Source organism: Colletotrichum tamarilloi, assembly GCF_030869305.1.
Source record: "Colletotrichum tamarilloi strain Tom-12 chromosome Unknown Scaffold_8.1, whole genome shotgun sequence".
NCBI lineage: Eukaryota > Fungi > Ascomycota > Sordariomycetes > Glomerellales > Glomerellaceae > Colletotrichum > Colletotrichum tamarilloi.
In genome coordinates, this window is record NW_026849391.1 from 89042 (window position 1) to 104879 (window position 15838).

The window sequence follows — 15838 nt, forward strand, 5'->3', positions numbered from 1 at the left end:
GACCAAGAGCAGTACATGCAACGTGCGCCATCTGAACTCACTCCGCCACGATCATGGGGGACATCTACGGCTGCCTCGGCTTCGCGATAGTCTCGAGTGGTGGACAGGGTGCGGCCGACCAGGGAGTGCCACTGGCATAGAGATGGCACATGGACCACAAAGTACAAGTGGGCATTTTCGTCACGAGAGTTGCATGTTGCTGTACGACGTGAGTCAAATGGCCATGGCCTGTGATGTCTAGTCAGTACGGGTATAATGGCGTTTTTCAGTAATGTACATAGCGGAAAAGTTGTCAAGTCGCAGGCAGCCCTTCTGGCTGCGTGCTCGAAGCGTATGTTTATACAGCAGGAGGGCAAGTTGAGGGCCCCCAAATACAGAAATTCTTTTTCCCTTTTCACATGGCCGGTTTCGCCGTCTACCCAGCGCATTACACGTCGCGCGCCTCTATGCTTGTTTGCGCACAACCACGTCCCATCACACACCCAGAAACTCTTGGAAAGATATTATTATATCACGGCGCCAGTCAAGGTGTTTGACGCAAACTGATAACTGCCGAGGAAGATGGACCCCCCGATGCTGATCCACATGACCCTCGGCCCAATACCCGCAAAGAAGGGCCGGATCCCGTGCTCCTTGTAAATCGTCCTCAGGATATCGCCAATCTTTTCCTTCTGCTGGCTCAGCATCACCCTCGTCTTGAGCACGTCGAGCGGGGTCGTGATCCCAGCCGCCGCGGCGCCGGCCACGCTGCCGTACAGCGCACTCTCGACGGCGCTGACCTCGTACTGCGTTTGTCGGCGGGTGTTTGCCCCCGTGGCCGGGTCGATGTCGAGCTTGTAGTTCTTGGCCTGTTTGCGCTCGCGGCCCCAGCGCTTGAGGCGTTCCCAGAGGGGGAACTGGATTATGGTGAAGGGGACTTCGCGGAGGACGGTGATGGACCAGCCGCGGTAGAGCTCGCGCCAGACGGCGGAGAGGCCGTTGCGTCCGGTCGGGGAGGAGTACTGGGAGAGGATGGAGCGGAAGGCGAGGAGGGAGGAGCCGCCGTGCTGGCCTGCTTGGGCGCGCTGTTTTACGACTTCGGTGGGGACGCGGATTGCGCAGGCGGCGATTTCGCCTAGGGAGGCGGCGAGCATGTGGGTTGCTGGGTCGATCCAGGCTGGTTTGGTCGCCGACGCTTCCCCTGTTGGCGATGAGGATCCTGAGAGCGCGAGGAGGCGGGAGTGTATGAAGGATTTGGAACCCTCGTAGGTGCAGAAGAAGAAGGCGGCGCCGGGGGCCGAGCCGACGACGGCGGAGCCGATGCCGCGGTAGATTCCGGTGAAGCCGCCTGAGGGGAAGAAGCCGGCCGAGGACTGGAGGCGGGTTTTGAGGGTGTCGAGGGGGAAGAGGGTTAGGTCTACTGTTGTGCCTGCTATTCCGCCTGCTAGGAGGGATGTTGTGAAGGAGGGGGGTTGGTTTGTGGTGGACATGGTTGCGGTTTTGGTGGGTTGTGGGAGGTGGGCTGTGTGAGGAAGTAGATCCGTAGAGATTCTTGCTTCTTGTCTTCTCTGTTAATGCCTTCGATGAGGTATGGCTCGGGTGGCGGTGGTAGCTTCGTGGAGTTCGAGATGTTTGTGTCGCGTGCTCGGGATTGCGCCGAGGATTAGGAAGTTGACGGATGTAAACCGAAGGCAACCGAGCAAAGGTCAATTGAGTTGGATATGCAACAGAATGAAAGGCCGAGAGGGAAGAGGGCCGAATGCTATGGACAACGGCGAGTGCATCCGCGCAAATGAAGAGGGAGAGAACACTTGGAGTGAATGACGGAGGAGATGAGATTGGTAGGTATCGTGAGGTATTAGCTATCGGAGCTCAGTCGGTCCCTGTACGTAACGCGACAGAAAAAAGAAATGGGCAGGGGTCTTTGCGCTAGAGCTCCGACTCTCCGAGGTCTGCAATGCTCTCGCCGCTCGGTGAGGTGGGTTATCAGCGAGCGCGGGGCCCGGGGGAGCTCCTTACCTTATCCTTATCGCTGCTCCCTGACACAACCAGCTTGGGAAATCTTTCCTCCGAAGAGCCCGAGCTCACATGTTCCGGTACATAGTGGGGGACTTGCTCGGGTGAAAGCTCCATTTCTCTTATCCCATCGTCACGTTGGAGACTTGCAACCGTTGATTCGTCAATTGCAACATCCTGGAAACCGAAACCCACGATAGCTTCATCGGACTCGAAACACAGCACAGAACAAAACCACAACAGCATAGAGGCGATGGAATGGCCCTCACCAACCCCCCGATCGCGACCGCAGCGGCGACCGCAACAGCAGCGGCGGCGGCGGCAGCCCGCCACCTCATCCTCCACCCGGTCCCGAAACCCATAACCTTTCTCGAATTCTTCGACGCCCTCCGCGCCGCCACCCCGCCGCGCTTCCCCCACGCCCGTACCGCCCAGCCGCGCCGCATCGGCCTCGCCGTGTCAGGCGGCGTCGACTCCATGGCCCTCGCCTACCTCTTTAACCAGCTGCGCGAGATCAACCCCCTCATGCGCGTCGTCGATAACCCGCTGGCAAAAATATCAGCCTACGTCATTGACCATGGCCTGCGCGAGGGGTCCCGCGAGGAGGCTCTGGCCGTCGTGAAGGAGTTGCGGAATTTCAAGCATATCCGGCCGCAGTGGGACACGGTGAATTGGAAGGCTGAGGGTGTCACGGGCGATCCGAATCTGTTGCCTAACGTCGAGAGCCTCGCGAGGAGGGTGCGGTACAGGCGGTTGGGCACGCTGTGTCTTGCGATGCACGTTGAGAGTATCTTTCTTGCGCATCATCAGGACGATCAGTACGAGACCGTGCTGATGAGGCTCCTCGCCGGCCACGGCAGCCGCGGGCTAAGAGGGATGCTTAAGGCCGGGAATATACCAGAGTGCTACGATATGCACGGCGTCTACGAGAGCGGACACGTCGACGACCAGATGATGCGCATGCCGCAGATCAGCTTCCGCCCGCCGAAACGGGATTGGAGGCACATGCGGCGGCAGCTCGTCTCGGAGCTGGATCTGGAGTTGTACGGCGCCGAGCTGAGGGCGGGTCTACAGACGGGGTGGCATGAGGGCCCTTATGTCGGCGGTGAAGACGACAGCTCTGGAAGCGACTGGCTCTTCTCCGCTGCGAGTTCAGCGTCCGCGAAAGCGAGGGCCGCGGCGGCGGCGCGGAACATGACGAGGATACGCACCGAGGATGCCGGGGTGATGATCTATCGCCCGCTGCTCGAGTTCAGCAAGGACCGGCTGATTGCGACGTGCGAGGCGAATAACGTGCGCTGGTTCGAGGACGCTACCAATAAAGACGTGACGCTGACGACGAGGAACGCGGTGCGGCACATGGTGCGGAATCACCGTCTGCCCGTGGCGCTGCGCAAGGAGAACGTGCTGAGGATGTCGGCGCGGTGTGGGGCGAAGCTGAGGGGTCTGGAGCAGGAGGCTGAGCGATGGATCAAGAGGCAGGCAGTGGCAGAGTTTGAGCCGAATGTCGGAACGCTTGTCGTTCGGCTTCCTGAGCTAGGTGTCTTGGGACCCGGTCCCGGACTCGGGCGCGAGAGGGGTAGGAAGTCGGCGAACGACGGCGTAAGGAGGGAGCTCCGGCTCGCGCATCGGAGGGCCGTCGCGGGGTACGTCGTAAAGAGACTCGTGGCCTTCGTCTCGCCCGACCGGACCCCGCCTCAGCACACATCCCTCCAAAACATCGTCGCCAAACTCTTTCCCACCCTTGTGGAAGGCTCTCTCTCGATTTCAACACCTCCATCGGTACCAAGAGCCTTCAACCAAGCCTCCATCCTCTTCCTCCCCCTCGCCCCCTCGAAATGGTACCTCGTCCGCGAACCCTACCCCTCCTTGCACCCGCTCCCGCAAACGACATTCACGACGACCTCCAACATCAGCGACAAGCACCGCCACCCGACTTTCCCGCCCACGCAGTGGGAGTCGCCCGAGGACGCAGAATACATGTCACGCGAGCGGCTCGCTGCGCTAGACCGCCTGCCGCTCCCGCAGCCGCGGTTCCGCGAGACGAGGAGGTGGTACGCATGGCGGCGCTTCAAGCTCTGGGACGGGCGGTTCTGGATCCGGGTGAGGGGGCGGGTGAAGGCGTATTTCCGGATCGCGCCGTTTGCGCCCATTCACGGCAAGGCTTTTCGGGAGGGTCTTGGCGGCGGTGGCGGTGGGGGTGAGGCTGCCGCTGCCGCTGCTGCTGCTGACGGTGTAGAAGAGGGGCAGAAGCAAGACAGTAAAGACAAGGAGGAAGAAGTGGTTCACGCCGCGCCTGGACTCGGCATTACTGGCGGTCGCGGCAGCAGCAGCAGCGGCACCACTATGAGCGCCGCCGAGCGCAGGGCAGAGTTTGAGGGCATACTGAAGCGTTTCGCGCCGGGTAAAGTGCGATATACGCTGCCGGCGCTGTACGCCGTCAACCGCGACGAGAAGACGGGCGAGGAGGTGCTGAGGATGCTTGCCCTACCGACGTTGGGCGTTGGATTACCTGGCCTCGAGAGGTGGGTTCAGTATGAGGTGCGGTACCGCAAGGTCGATATGGGCTCGTTTGAGCGCGAGACGATGGGTGGTGGGGGTCGTATACGACAGGGACGGAGCGGTGGTGGGAGTGGCAGTGGAAGTGGTGGTAGAAGCCAGAGCGGCAGCGGCGCCTCCATTGGCGGCGCCGTCTTAAGGAGGCATGTTTTGGCGGACAGCACGGCGGAGGAGAGAGTTTGGAAGCGGATTAGCGGAATGAGAAGGAAGAAGAGGATGACGACGGCGGCGATGCGGAAGAAGCAGGCTGAGGACAAGGAGACGAGAGCGAGTGTTGGTTTGAGGTCTGCATGACGAGCTTAAGATACCCCCCTTATTTACTTACATTTACCTACAGTCACCTATGAAGTCGTGATGTATGAGGAAGGATGAAACCCAGTCACTGTGAGAGCGAAGATGGATGAAGAGTGTCAGTGAAGTTTGATTGCTCTTATTGATATTTCAAGTATGAGAAAGGAAATAAAATGCTCGAGGTTTGTTGATTTCGCCTCGTCGGTATTGGCCAAGAATATTGCTCAGTTCACCTTTGCTGAGCTTCCTCATCCATGAAAACGCCGTTGAAATCCATCCCATCCATCCATCCATCGTAACGACAGGTATTAAGGTATATATGCCCTTTTCCTTCCCTCTCTTTTTGCTCTTATAGCATAGCAAGACCACGCAGACTTGCGCAATCATTTCGTCCACGTATTTCCCGCATACATGGTGACGACATCTATCCCAACCCCCTTTCTATACCTCGGAAGAAACAAGCCTGTTTTGGCTTACTTCTCCTCCCCGATGATCAGAACCTCGTCGCCAGACACACTCCCCAACGAAACCTGACAGTTCCACGCCTGGCCCTTGTGAGCGTGCACGGCCTTGGGCCACTTTGTCCGGCTGTCAATCTTAACATCCTTACCGAGAATGTTGATCTTGCCGCTGATGCTCTCGGCCTCGACGGTGCCTTCCCAGGAGGCAGGGTACTTGAGCTCCATGCTTCCGCTGACGGACCCGTGCGAGGACTTGAGGTGGCGCATGGGGGGTTGGTCCTTGATCGAGACGGCGCGCTCCTGCTCAGAAGATGCCGGGATGGCATCACCCAAGGGGTGACGACGAACCTCGCGCCAGGCGTCGTCCAAGTGTCGACCGCCAGGCAGCGGGATGCGCTTCCACGGTCCGGCGCCGATGGGCGTGAACGGCACGCCCGGCATACGCGGGATCTTATCCGGGATAGGAAGTGGGTTCGTCGGTATGTCCACGGGCTCATCCGGGTTCGCGCGCGGCTTCTCGCCCTCGTACGCGCCCTCGGTGCCGAGGATCTCGACCCAGATGGGCTCGAGGATCTTCACGGCCGTGTTGCCGGATTTCGTCTTCGTGTGCAGCTCGGGCTCCGCGACGGCCTGGAGGAGGCTCACGTTATAGACGGGGAGGAACTCGGCGGCGATGTCGCCGCTGATGCTCTCCGCGACGGCGGCGGACGAGAAGGCGACCCAGGCCTTGATGGAGCCGGATTTGGTGTCGATGGAGGTGATGTAGTCGCGCGGCGGGACGACGGTGTCGGGTTTGCTGCTCTCCGCGGCGGCGGCGAGGGGTTCTTTTACGGTGATGTCGCCCGAGATGGTGGCGACTTCGAGGACGGCCGGGCGGGGCCGGGAGTCGAGGACTTGTTGGGGCGAGACGTTTGCGATGATGTCGCCCGATTCGGAGTTGATTTTCAGGGAGTCGTAGAGGGGCCAGGAGCCGATGATGTCGCCCGAGATGGTCTTGACGAGGATGTCGCGGGAGTTGAGGTGGTATGTGGAGGGGACCTCGACGGGGGAGTGGACGTCGCCGGACATTGTGCCGATCTCGAGGCCGTCTGCGAGGTTGACGGAGAGGTCGTCGACGACGCGGACGTCGAGGTTCATGGCCATGAGGAGGATGTGGCGGAGGGAGGCGCCCTCGGGGACCCAGACGGTCGCGCGGACGGTCATGCAGGGCCGGCGGGACTGGGTCCATTCGATGCGCTGCGGGGTGCGGATGATGAGCTGCTGCTCCGAGTTCCACTCGACGGAGACGTCCAGGGCCGGGTCGTTGGAGACGACCTCGAGCTCGATTGAGGGACCGGGGCGGCCGGCCTGCTGGCGGCGGATCACAAAGTCGCCCGAGACCTGGGGCTGGTAGCCGCGGGAGGGGGAGTTGTTCTCGACGGCCTGAAGAACGCTGATGTCCTTGTCGGCGGCGAAGGTGAGGTCGAAGAACTTGGGCTCGAAGCGGTGCTCGGTTTGGAGGCATGTGCTCGATGGACGCCAAGGGACGGCTTCGCCAGGCTCGGCGGGTTTGGAGGGGTCACTTGGCACGGGAGATCCGTCTTTGATGGGCAGTCCAGTGACGGGGTCATATTGCTGGGGAGGCTCCTTGGCAGGAGACTTTTCAGATGGCTACGGGTTGTTAGTTAGCTTCATGTGAAGATAGTAGTAGGTGCAGATGTAGATGGGAGTTGCGACGCACCGCATTGATCACAGTCGAGGCCAACATGCTAAGGAATCCCGTCAAGGTGAAGAAGACCAAGGCGGCAAGCAGCACCATCTTCAGCGTCCGCCTCGAGGCCCAAGGGAACTTCTTAAGAGCTCTGTCCTTCCACGATGGCGGAGGTCTAGGGTCATGGTCGTCGTCATTGTCATCATAGGGCACGTCGCCCATGCTCTCGGGGTCGCGGCCAAGCAGGCGCCTCTCTTCTTCAGGTGCGCCCATGTTGATGTTGTTGTTGTTGGCCGTCCTCGAGATGGTGTTGAAGGTCTGATAGTTTCTAAACTCTGTGGGTGATGACGAGAGCGGGGACGTGGGCGATGGCGTGTAGGCGGGTGGTGCCTCGCTAGGGATGCGAAACAAAGAGGCCGGGTTGTTGGAGGAGTATCTCGAGTGAGTCTGGGGCGTGCGCAGTGGAGCGTCTGTGGAGGGCGAGTAAGGCGTATAAGACGATGAGCTCTGGGCGGCGTGGGAATGTGAGTGAGAGTGGGAATGGGAGTGGACGTTGGAGGTGTAGGTTGTATGTGATGGCGTCGCCTCGCTGTCTGCGGCGGTAGAAGAGGCCCCGTCGTCATAAAAATCGTCGATGGCCGAGACGGATGACGAGGTCCTCCTGTGTGTTGAGGAATAGTGACGTGATTGTGCTTCTACGTTGTCGTCGTCGTTGTTGGGGTGGTGTTGATGGAAGGATGTGTTCAACCTTGTCTCTTCCTTGGCTTCGCGGTCCTTCTTTGACGACGAGGAGCCTTGCTCTTGTTGCTCGCGCTGCAGCAGTGAAGGGTCTTGGACGAGAACGTTGGGCACATGCGGCACGGCGGCGGACGTGGGGAACGTCGTCGCGTCAGTGACGTTGTCCTCGCTGTTGTGGAAATGAGACTCTTGCTGCTGCGGAGGGTATATTCCCCCGGCTGACAATGAAGTGCTGCTTTGGAAGTAGCCGTCTGTGGGCGAGAGGTGGGCGTCGAGGCTGTCGTCCGGGACTTCGTCAAAGTCGGAGTCGTCGGCGGAGTACAAGTTGTCGGAATACGGGGCCGGCATGGCGGCGGCTTGTTACTATTTCAGTCCCTTTGATCCCTTCTTTTTTGTCTTCTGACAGAGTCCCCTTGGGGCCCTTGGGGGATTGTCTGTGCTCTGTAGGATACAACCGTTTTGGAGTAGGTATAACGTTTTGTTCCCTTCGTTTGGTGGTTCTGTTTCTTAATGCCGGGTCACCTAATGTTTGAGCTTTGCCCCTTGGGACAGGGCACTCTGAGTCTCTGACGGGGTAGACGGTGGCAGTCTGGCACGCCAAACAGTGACAGCAAGTGACAGCGACTGAATCGTGAAGGGGACTTGGCTGATACGCGCAGTGTCGAAGGCAACGGGTAGAACGGACGCCAAGAAACGGAGTCAAACAGTTTCGGCGACGGGGCTCTCGTTTGCTTCAGAGCTTCAGCACCCCTCTGTGACCGTGGGTAATGCCGTTGCTGTTGGCTGACTGATCAAACAATGTATGAGTGAAGTATCTCTCTCGCGTGTCAGTAGATGATTGCACCTTGTCAATGACAACAGAAGGGACACGCGCGCCGACGTAAGATGGGTGATAATAGGAAGGAGGACACAAGTCGGGGCCACGAAGAAGTGCGCGTTCACGCTCGATTGAGGTAAGCCGGAGGGGGTACGATGGGAGAATAGAGGGGAAAGTTACGAATACCGCAGACGAGGGACGAAGAAGAGAGAGTGGGAGAGATGGAGTTGAATGGGATTGACAGGAATGGCTTCACAGAAAGAGGCTAGTAGGAGTTGAGTCGGAGCCGAGATTGAGACAGTGAGAGAGAGGGAACCCCCAACCACCTACGGATACACGAACGAACTGCAATCAGAATCCACAAGACCGAACCCGGTCGGGTCGCCGAAGACGCAAGACAAGCGTGAACAAGGCAGACGCCGCTGCCCGCACGCCGTCCCCGGCGGGCCTGCACCCGATACGGTGGAAGGATTCACTCGACATCGCGAAAGAGGGGGGGCAGACTCGTAAGTCTGCAGATCAGGGCAACGATATGAGACCAAGTACCGGCACCGCGGACAACGGCAGTGTCGGGGACTTGATTTACTACCAAGCGCAAGATGCACATTGCATGGTGTGAACCATCTCTGTCTCTCTTCGCCCCCCTGGTACCTAGTCAATCCTGCAGTATCCGCAGAGCAATTGTCTCCAAGTCACCAAGTCCATGGCAGCACGGCTTCTTGACTCTTCTTTTGCAGCTTTGCTTGCGTGACACGCTTGTTGTGCAGCCAAACGAAACAGGAAGCTCGTTAAGGACGGTGGGGAACCTAGAAGTATGGAAAGGCAAAAGTCAATTGAGATTATTGGATAACGGCTATCGAGTGGAGAAGAAGCGTGAAAAAGTAAGACGAGCACAAGTTCCTCGTCCAGCAAGGATGGTCGTGGACTCATTAGTGACTTGTTGATGTGAGGTGACTGAATAAAGTTGGATGCGCAATCTGACAAGCTCCAAAAGATTGGACTTGGGGGAAAAGAGGCAGTGGAGCAATGTTGGCCCGATCTTACACCGACAAAAGTACCCAAGTCCAACGTCTACTGCAGTACGTATCCGGAGATAGCTACTGTGGTAAAGTACCTACCTTATCTCAAGGTACATTCGGCCCACGTAATTAGCTCGCAATAAACAAAGTTCCTTCCAGTATGTATTTCCCCCCTTCGATGCTTATCCAAGTCACCCCCTACCAGCCTCGGCTAGTCCCTCCGAACCAACCTATGGTCTACCAGGATATCATCGTTATTAGTCGTCGGGTTACGAATCACAGTCGTCTCTCTGCATATTCACTGGAGCCTGCCCATCAATCAAGCTTCTTCATAGTGGGTGTCTTGTATCCAACCCCTCCAACGGGGTTCAGTGTGCACGCGGGGTGACGACGATCGCGACGTAAGCTTCTTTTCCCTTAAGGTAGGCCAGCTTGGCAAACTCGACGACGTCCCATTCTGTCTCGAGGCCTACGTCAACCAATTTTGACGCTTATGTTCTGTTCTGTCTTTATTTTTGTCGGATCGCAGATCAAGACGATACCGATTGGGAGATGTTGGGGTTTTAATGAAGACGGCGGACTCCGCGACCTTTACCTGGGACTCTTGCATGACGCCCAGTACATAATAGACAGGCCCTCCATCGTCACTCTCACGATAACCTCACCCTGCAAAGCATCATTCCCACGTGGCAACCAACCACTTATGTGCAGGCATTCGTCTGTATTGAGCAAACATCTTTGGGGCTTCCCGCTGCCATATCCGCACCGTAGTGCAGCTAAGCTACCGACAGCTACCGCCAGCCTGGTTCCATCCACCCTTGCAGCGAGCAAAAGTCTTCTCTGGTATCTCTCTTTCTCTCTCTGACCACGTCTTCCAAACGCCATTGACGACGGGGCTATGTAACAAAACAGGGTGTGCCGCTCTTCTTGAGCTGGCCAAACGTAGGCGATCCCATGTCGCCTTCCAAAAATCTTCGTCTTCCTCCACAATTCAAATGAGGAACCCAAGAATGTGCCTCCTGGCTTTTTTTAGTGTCCCTTTGATGTCTTGTAGTAAAATCCACTCCCTCCCATTGTCCACTTCAACCCCCCGTCTCAAAAGAGTCTTTGTCTCTTCACTCCAGACCAAGAATTCTCTTCGAGTTCTCATACACAACCCATGTGATGCTCAGAGCGGGAGCAACCTTGAGCAGGTTAGGCGTGAGTCCCTTGTACATGCCCCGCACACCCTCATTCTTGAACGTCTGCCGTGCGACATCCACGATGCCGGTATAAGTTGCAGGGTGCATGACTGTTCCCTGCGTCTGGAGACGGGTGCGGAGGACATTGAGTGGGTACACCACTGACGCTCCGAAAGCACCACTGGTCGCTCCTATGAGACCAGTCATGATGTTGCCCGGCTTGGCGTCCTCCTCGTGAATGCCCTTGTACTTGGCCATGTATCTCTTGTACGAGGATTTGAGGAACTCAAATGTGCCCATGTCAATGGCACTGTACGGGAACATGCCCATGAGGCCCATGGTAACACCACGATACGCGATGCGCATGCCTCCCGCCTGCCACATCTTCTTGGCAGTATCGATAACAAGTGCATTGCCGCTAAGGCCGCCCTGGACCGTCGACGTCTGGAGCCGGAACTTGAGTGTATCGAGCGGGTATACACAGAACCTAGAGGACGTCAGCAGCGAGTCAAGGCGGCAAGAGAGACATAGAGAGACAAGGGGAGAGACGGCGACTCTGCAACAAATGATAGAGATGACAGCGGCTAAAGCAAATGAGGCAAACTTGGAGGAGTGTTATGAAGAGATTACGTACTGGGCAACCATGCCAGCTACACCTCCCGCCACGAATTTTGAGGTGCTGCTGATCTGTCTGGGGTCGTTGTGTCCCTCAAACTTAGAAAGGGTTCGCTTTGCGGCCTCATAGGATCCGAACTTGATGGCACTCTCGGGCATGATCTTGATGACATTGAGTCCGTTGCCTTGGGGAAGTCAGTACATAATTCAAGTAGCTGCTCAGTTTAAAATGGCCAATCATCTTTCAAGCTAGGGAGTTCAAGATAGATGGAACGATGGACCAGTAGCAGCCGACAGCCATGAATGTATATAAACATCAGTAGAAGTATGAGCATGAGCGTACCTGCAAAAAGACTGCGCATGCCGCCTGCCTTCCAGAGATCCTTGACGGCATCACTAAAAGGTCGCACAGCGTTGTTCAGAGCTACCAGGGGACGACCCTGCTTCAGAGCAGAGGCCGCAGTCTCGGTACTGGCTCGAGTGTTGACGAGCAGGTAGACCTTGAGACGATCGAGAGGAGCGGTGGCAGTCCGCGATAGTCCTCCAGCGACGGCACCTGCGACAAAGTAACCTGGATCAGGGGCGAAGTCAGTCAGTCTCTTGGTCTTGGGTGCTACAGTTGCATCTGAGCTAGAGCCTTGCTCGGAGCTGCTGTCTGTGACCTGGTTCGCTTGAGAGGTGCCGACGCCGGGGAGTCTTCGGAGGATGCCTGTGCGCTTCTCGTTTCCGGCCTCGATGCACGCCTGCAGCACCGCTGCCTCCATGTTCATATTGTTCATGTTGGCGCTGGTACCTGAAAAGCCTGGAGGAGAGATGGGTACCACGGCTTGCGTTGTTGTCGTGGTTCTTGATGATGATGTTGCTGAAGTTGTTTTTGACGTGAGGGAAGGTTGCTGTTGGGCGGAGTCTGTGGCAGAAGTGAGGCTGTTTGGTGAGGTTTGTTGATTTTGCTGCGGTTTTGACAAGGTGGAAAGCTGCGCAGCTGTGGTAGGAACGGGCGACGCAGCGCCTTCCTGGGAGGGGACGACCATCACCACGGGACGGCCGTCTTCGTCGGTGGTGGCGGCGGAAGCAAAAGACTCGGTTGTGGTGCCGGGCTCACGATCCGAAGGGGATGCGATCCTCAAAATGGATCCAAAGAGGGTTTGCAGAAGGAAGCCGGTCGTACCTAAACCTTCAAGTGTCTCCTCCGATACCATCGAGTCACCTTCAGCAGTGAGGGTGACGATGGAAGAATAAAAGTCCAACACGGCCTTCAGAGGGGCGTGGCCATTGTGTGTTGGCATAAACAAAAGAAAATCTCTGCGCGTGTCCGGGTTCTGTCAGTGATTCACTCTCCAAGCAGAACAGAAGGAGAGGTTTTTCCGGGAAGAAAAAGAGGAAGGAGAAACCCGACAACAGCACCAGAGCATCCATCGTGGAAGCCTCTCGCCCACCTCAGGCATACGCCTATACACCGAGCCACACCGAGAACATCATGGCCGGTCACCGTGGAGTAGTGCTCCTGGACCTAGATCCGGACCTTCCCATATACGTCGGATAATCGGCCACCCTTTACTCTACACCTCGCTTTGCGGCTTGGGCTTACAACAACACCCGTGGACTCACAACATACTCTACTGAATGCTGAGAAACTTACCGCCATTCTTCGAAGCTTATATAGCCATCGTTGTTCATGTCGATATCGCCAAAAAAGGAGCTGAGCTTGCGCATCGGCACAACCAGCCCAGCTCGTCGGAAGGCCTCCTGTAGTTCAGTCTTGTCAAGTCTCCCATCATGGTCCTTGTCTATGGACTGGAAAAGAAGCATGAGCTGCCTCTCTGTCTGCTCGACAAAGTAGCGGAACTCTGGTGATAGGTCATTGTCAGCGGCCGTCCTCGATATCTTATTCAATCCAAGACAGGGGAACCCGGCCAGTAGCTTCAGCTTCTAGTCTGATAGCCCCCAATTCGCAGCTTACCTTCATACTGAATCACACCGTCGTCGTTCGTGTCGACGACGGTCATGATCCTCCGCAACATATCGTCCGCATTCTTCATAGCTAAAGGGCAACGTCAGCACCCAGACCACACGGGAGCTTCGGGCAGAGTTTGATGCTGACGGTGATCAATCTTCTTCAACCCCTTCTGCAACCCCTTAAAGTCCAAATGTCCCGTCCCCTGGGGGTCCAATTGCCTCCAGAGGTCCTCGACCCGCTTATCCCGCTGGTTCTGCGACTCGTCCACCTCCATCTGGCGCTCGGTAACCCAATTTGTTACCCCCATGGCGGCGGCGGCATCAGGACGCAGGGTCAGTAGAGTCGAGGGCTCGGTCTCGACGCAGGATTCATAGGGTGAACGGCGGTAGAAAGGTGGAAATCGCGCGGGGTTCTATCGAGGTGCGTCTGTCTCACGACGACATGGCGGATTATCAAAGGCGGCGTTGGGTTGGTGTTGTCGCGACTGGCTTTGCTTGCATGAGGTGCTGCAAGTCACAAGGACTGACGTAGGAGGGTCGCGAGGTGCAGCGACCAAGAAAATGCAGCACCGCCTGCCGCAAGTGGTTCGCGCCGGGGCCACAGCGTCAGAAGCTCGGCTACCCAGGGGAGGTTCCACTGGCGGGCCAAGCGAGGCAATCAGCTGCCACCAATTAGCAGTGCTCCCGGGAGCTTCCAGTGCTGCTCCAGCAGACAGCTTCAGCGAGGTGGTTCTCCGAGGCCGCCAGGGCGGACATCTTCCGCCTTATCGTTATCAGGGAAAACATCAGCCACAGTTCCATATGCTGCACCAGCCTCGCAGCCACCCTTTCCATTAACTTCACCCATCAGCCTCGCTGCTCCTCAGCAACATCCCCTCCAATCTCTCCGGGTCATTGCGGACACAAATCATGTCATAGATTTCCATGAAAACGCCCGGGAGAGGTCATCATGGCTGCCAACTACTGGGAGTCAACCCAGCGTCGCTTCTGGCTCTTCTCCAAAGATGAACTCCAAGCAGTGCGCCAGAAGCTCGAAGACGATAATTCCGACCTAGTCCAGATGTTTCCTCTCCCGCAACAGCGGCACCTAGGCATTTACTTCAATCAGCGTTAGCTTCCCTGCTGCTCTTCATAGTATTCCCACCTGCTAAATTCATCACGCACACAGAGGTCAATCGGCTCGGCAAACGCATGGTAGTCCGACAGCAGGCCATGGCCACCGCACAGGTTTATATCAAACGCTTCTACACCAAGGTCGAAATCCGGCGAACAAATCCATACCTGGTCGTTGCAACCGCGCTGTATCTGGCTTGCAAGATGGAAGAGTCCCCGCAGCATATCCGCCTGATCGTCAGTGAAGCTCGCTCCCTGTGGCCCGATTTCCTCGGTCTCGACACCTCGAAGCTCGGCGAGTGCGAGTTCTTCATGATATCCGAGATGAGCTCTCAGCTCATAGTTCATCAACCGTATCGAACCCTGAACAACTACCAACAGGAGTTGAACTTGACCCAGGAGGACGTCGCCCTGGGCTGGTCCATAATCAACGATCACTACATGACGGATCTACCGTTGCTACATCCACCCCATACGATTGCCCTCACAGCAATTTTGCTTGTATTGGTTCTGCGACCCTCGCCTAACATGTCTGGTTCCAACCCGCCATCCGCCGCTGGTATTGCTGCTGCAAGCGCAGCGTTAGCTCAGGCCCAAGGCCGAGTGCCTGGACTGCCTCCGACTCCCGGAACACCGAACCCCGCGGATAAAGAGAAGCAACCGGAGGCTAGGTTCACCCGGGTGCAGCGGTACGGTGCTTGGCTGGCCGAAAGCAACGTTGATATCGCTGCCATGGTTGACTGCACCCAAGAGCTGATTTCGTTTTACGATTGTCACGAGCAGTACAATGATAAGCTCTCTCGGGAGCAAATCAACCGCTTTGTCAAGGCCCGGGTTCTTGACAAGTGATGAATCGATGAGATGGCACAATTTTGTCATCTATGCTGATGCTATAGAAGGTCGGATAGTGGCGTGATTGGAATCGTATGGCTGGCGCTCTTCAATTGAGCGGCGCCAGCGAATCACAGGAAAGGCCTGCTCATTGAGAGCACTACTAGAACGAGTACCGACTCTTCGAAAGTCACCATGCGGAACAGCATGAGAAACGGCATCAGCCAGATGCATACACCTGGAGCAAGACTTTACAGTGGCCCTCAAGTATTCAGTCCAATAAGACTGAGGGATCGGAAAGCAGAAACGCCCGAGAGTCTTCGAATGAGAAAAGGCATCGATCTTCTCACGCAGCTTGACATCGCAAGCGCTTTCGGGACTGTTCGATGCAACAGGTGCTTTAGTCCTAAATTCGGCGATGATGTCCGCTGTAAAAGCATTGTGCTATGCTCGAAAGACTGGATACTGGCATTGTCAAGTTCACAGACATACACCTTTGACGCAAAATTGAAGTAATTCGCTCCGTGTCTGTCCTTTCGGCCTTGCCGACACCAACGGGGAAGCGTTGCTTA

General features: G+C 56.9%; 5 protein-coding genes across 5 annotated transcripts; 2 read left to right on the top strand and 3 right to left on the bottom strand.

Annotated features, from left to right (window-relative positions):
- Positions 1-506: 506 nt before the first annotated feature.
- Positions 507-1469, bottom strand: CTAM01_03375 (uncharacterized protein; the record flags this gene model as incomplete). The annotated part of the gene is made up of 1 exon (XM_060519411.1): positions 507-1469. The coding sequence occupies one exon, from the start codon at positions 1467-1469 to the stop codon at positions 507-509; it is 963 nt and encodes a 320-aa protein (XP_060385617.1).
- Positions 1470-2253: 784 nt separating this feature from the next.
- On the top strand, positions 2254-4848 carry CTAM01_03376 (PP-loop family protein; the record flags this gene model as incomplete). Its single annotated transcript, XM_060519412.1, has 1 exon — positions 2254-4848. The coding sequence occupies one exon, from the start codon at positions 2254-2256 to the stop codon at positions 4846-4848; it is 2595 nt and encodes an 864-aa protein (XP_060385618.1).
- Positions 4849-5318: 470 nt separating this feature from the next.
- CTAM01_03377 (uncharacterized protein) lies at positions 5319-8082 on the bottom strand (the record flags this gene model as incomplete). Its single annotated transcript, XM_060519413.1, has 2 exons — positions 5319-6956; positions 7027-8082. 2 exons carry the CDS (start codon positions 8080-8082, stop codon positions 5319-5321), a joined length of 2694 nt encoding a protein of 897 aa, XP_060385619.1.
- A 2603-nt stretch (positions 8083-10685) lies between these two features.
- CTAM01_03378 (uncharacterized protein) lies at positions 10686-13630 on the bottom strand (the record flags this gene model as incomplete). Its single annotated transcript, XM_060519414.1, has 6 exons — positions 10686-11238; positions 11386-11551; positions 11710-12668; positions 13006-13213; positions 13327-13407; positions 13468-13630. 6 exons carry the CDS (start codon positions 13628-13630, stop codon positions 10686-10688), a joined length of 2130 nt encoding a protein of 709 aa, XP_060385620.1.
- A 641-nt stretch (positions 13631-14271) lies between these two features.
- Positions 14272-15284, top strand: CTAM01_03379 (RNA polymerase II holoenzyme cyclin-like subunit; the record flags this gene model as incomplete). Its single annotated transcript, XM_060519415.1, has 2 exons — positions 14272-14431; positions 14491-15284. 2 exons carry the CDS (start codon positions 14272-14274, stop codon positions 15282-15284), a joined length of 954 nt encoding a protein of 317 aa, XP_060385621.1.
- Between the last annotated feature and the right edge of the window lie 554 nt (positions 15285-15838).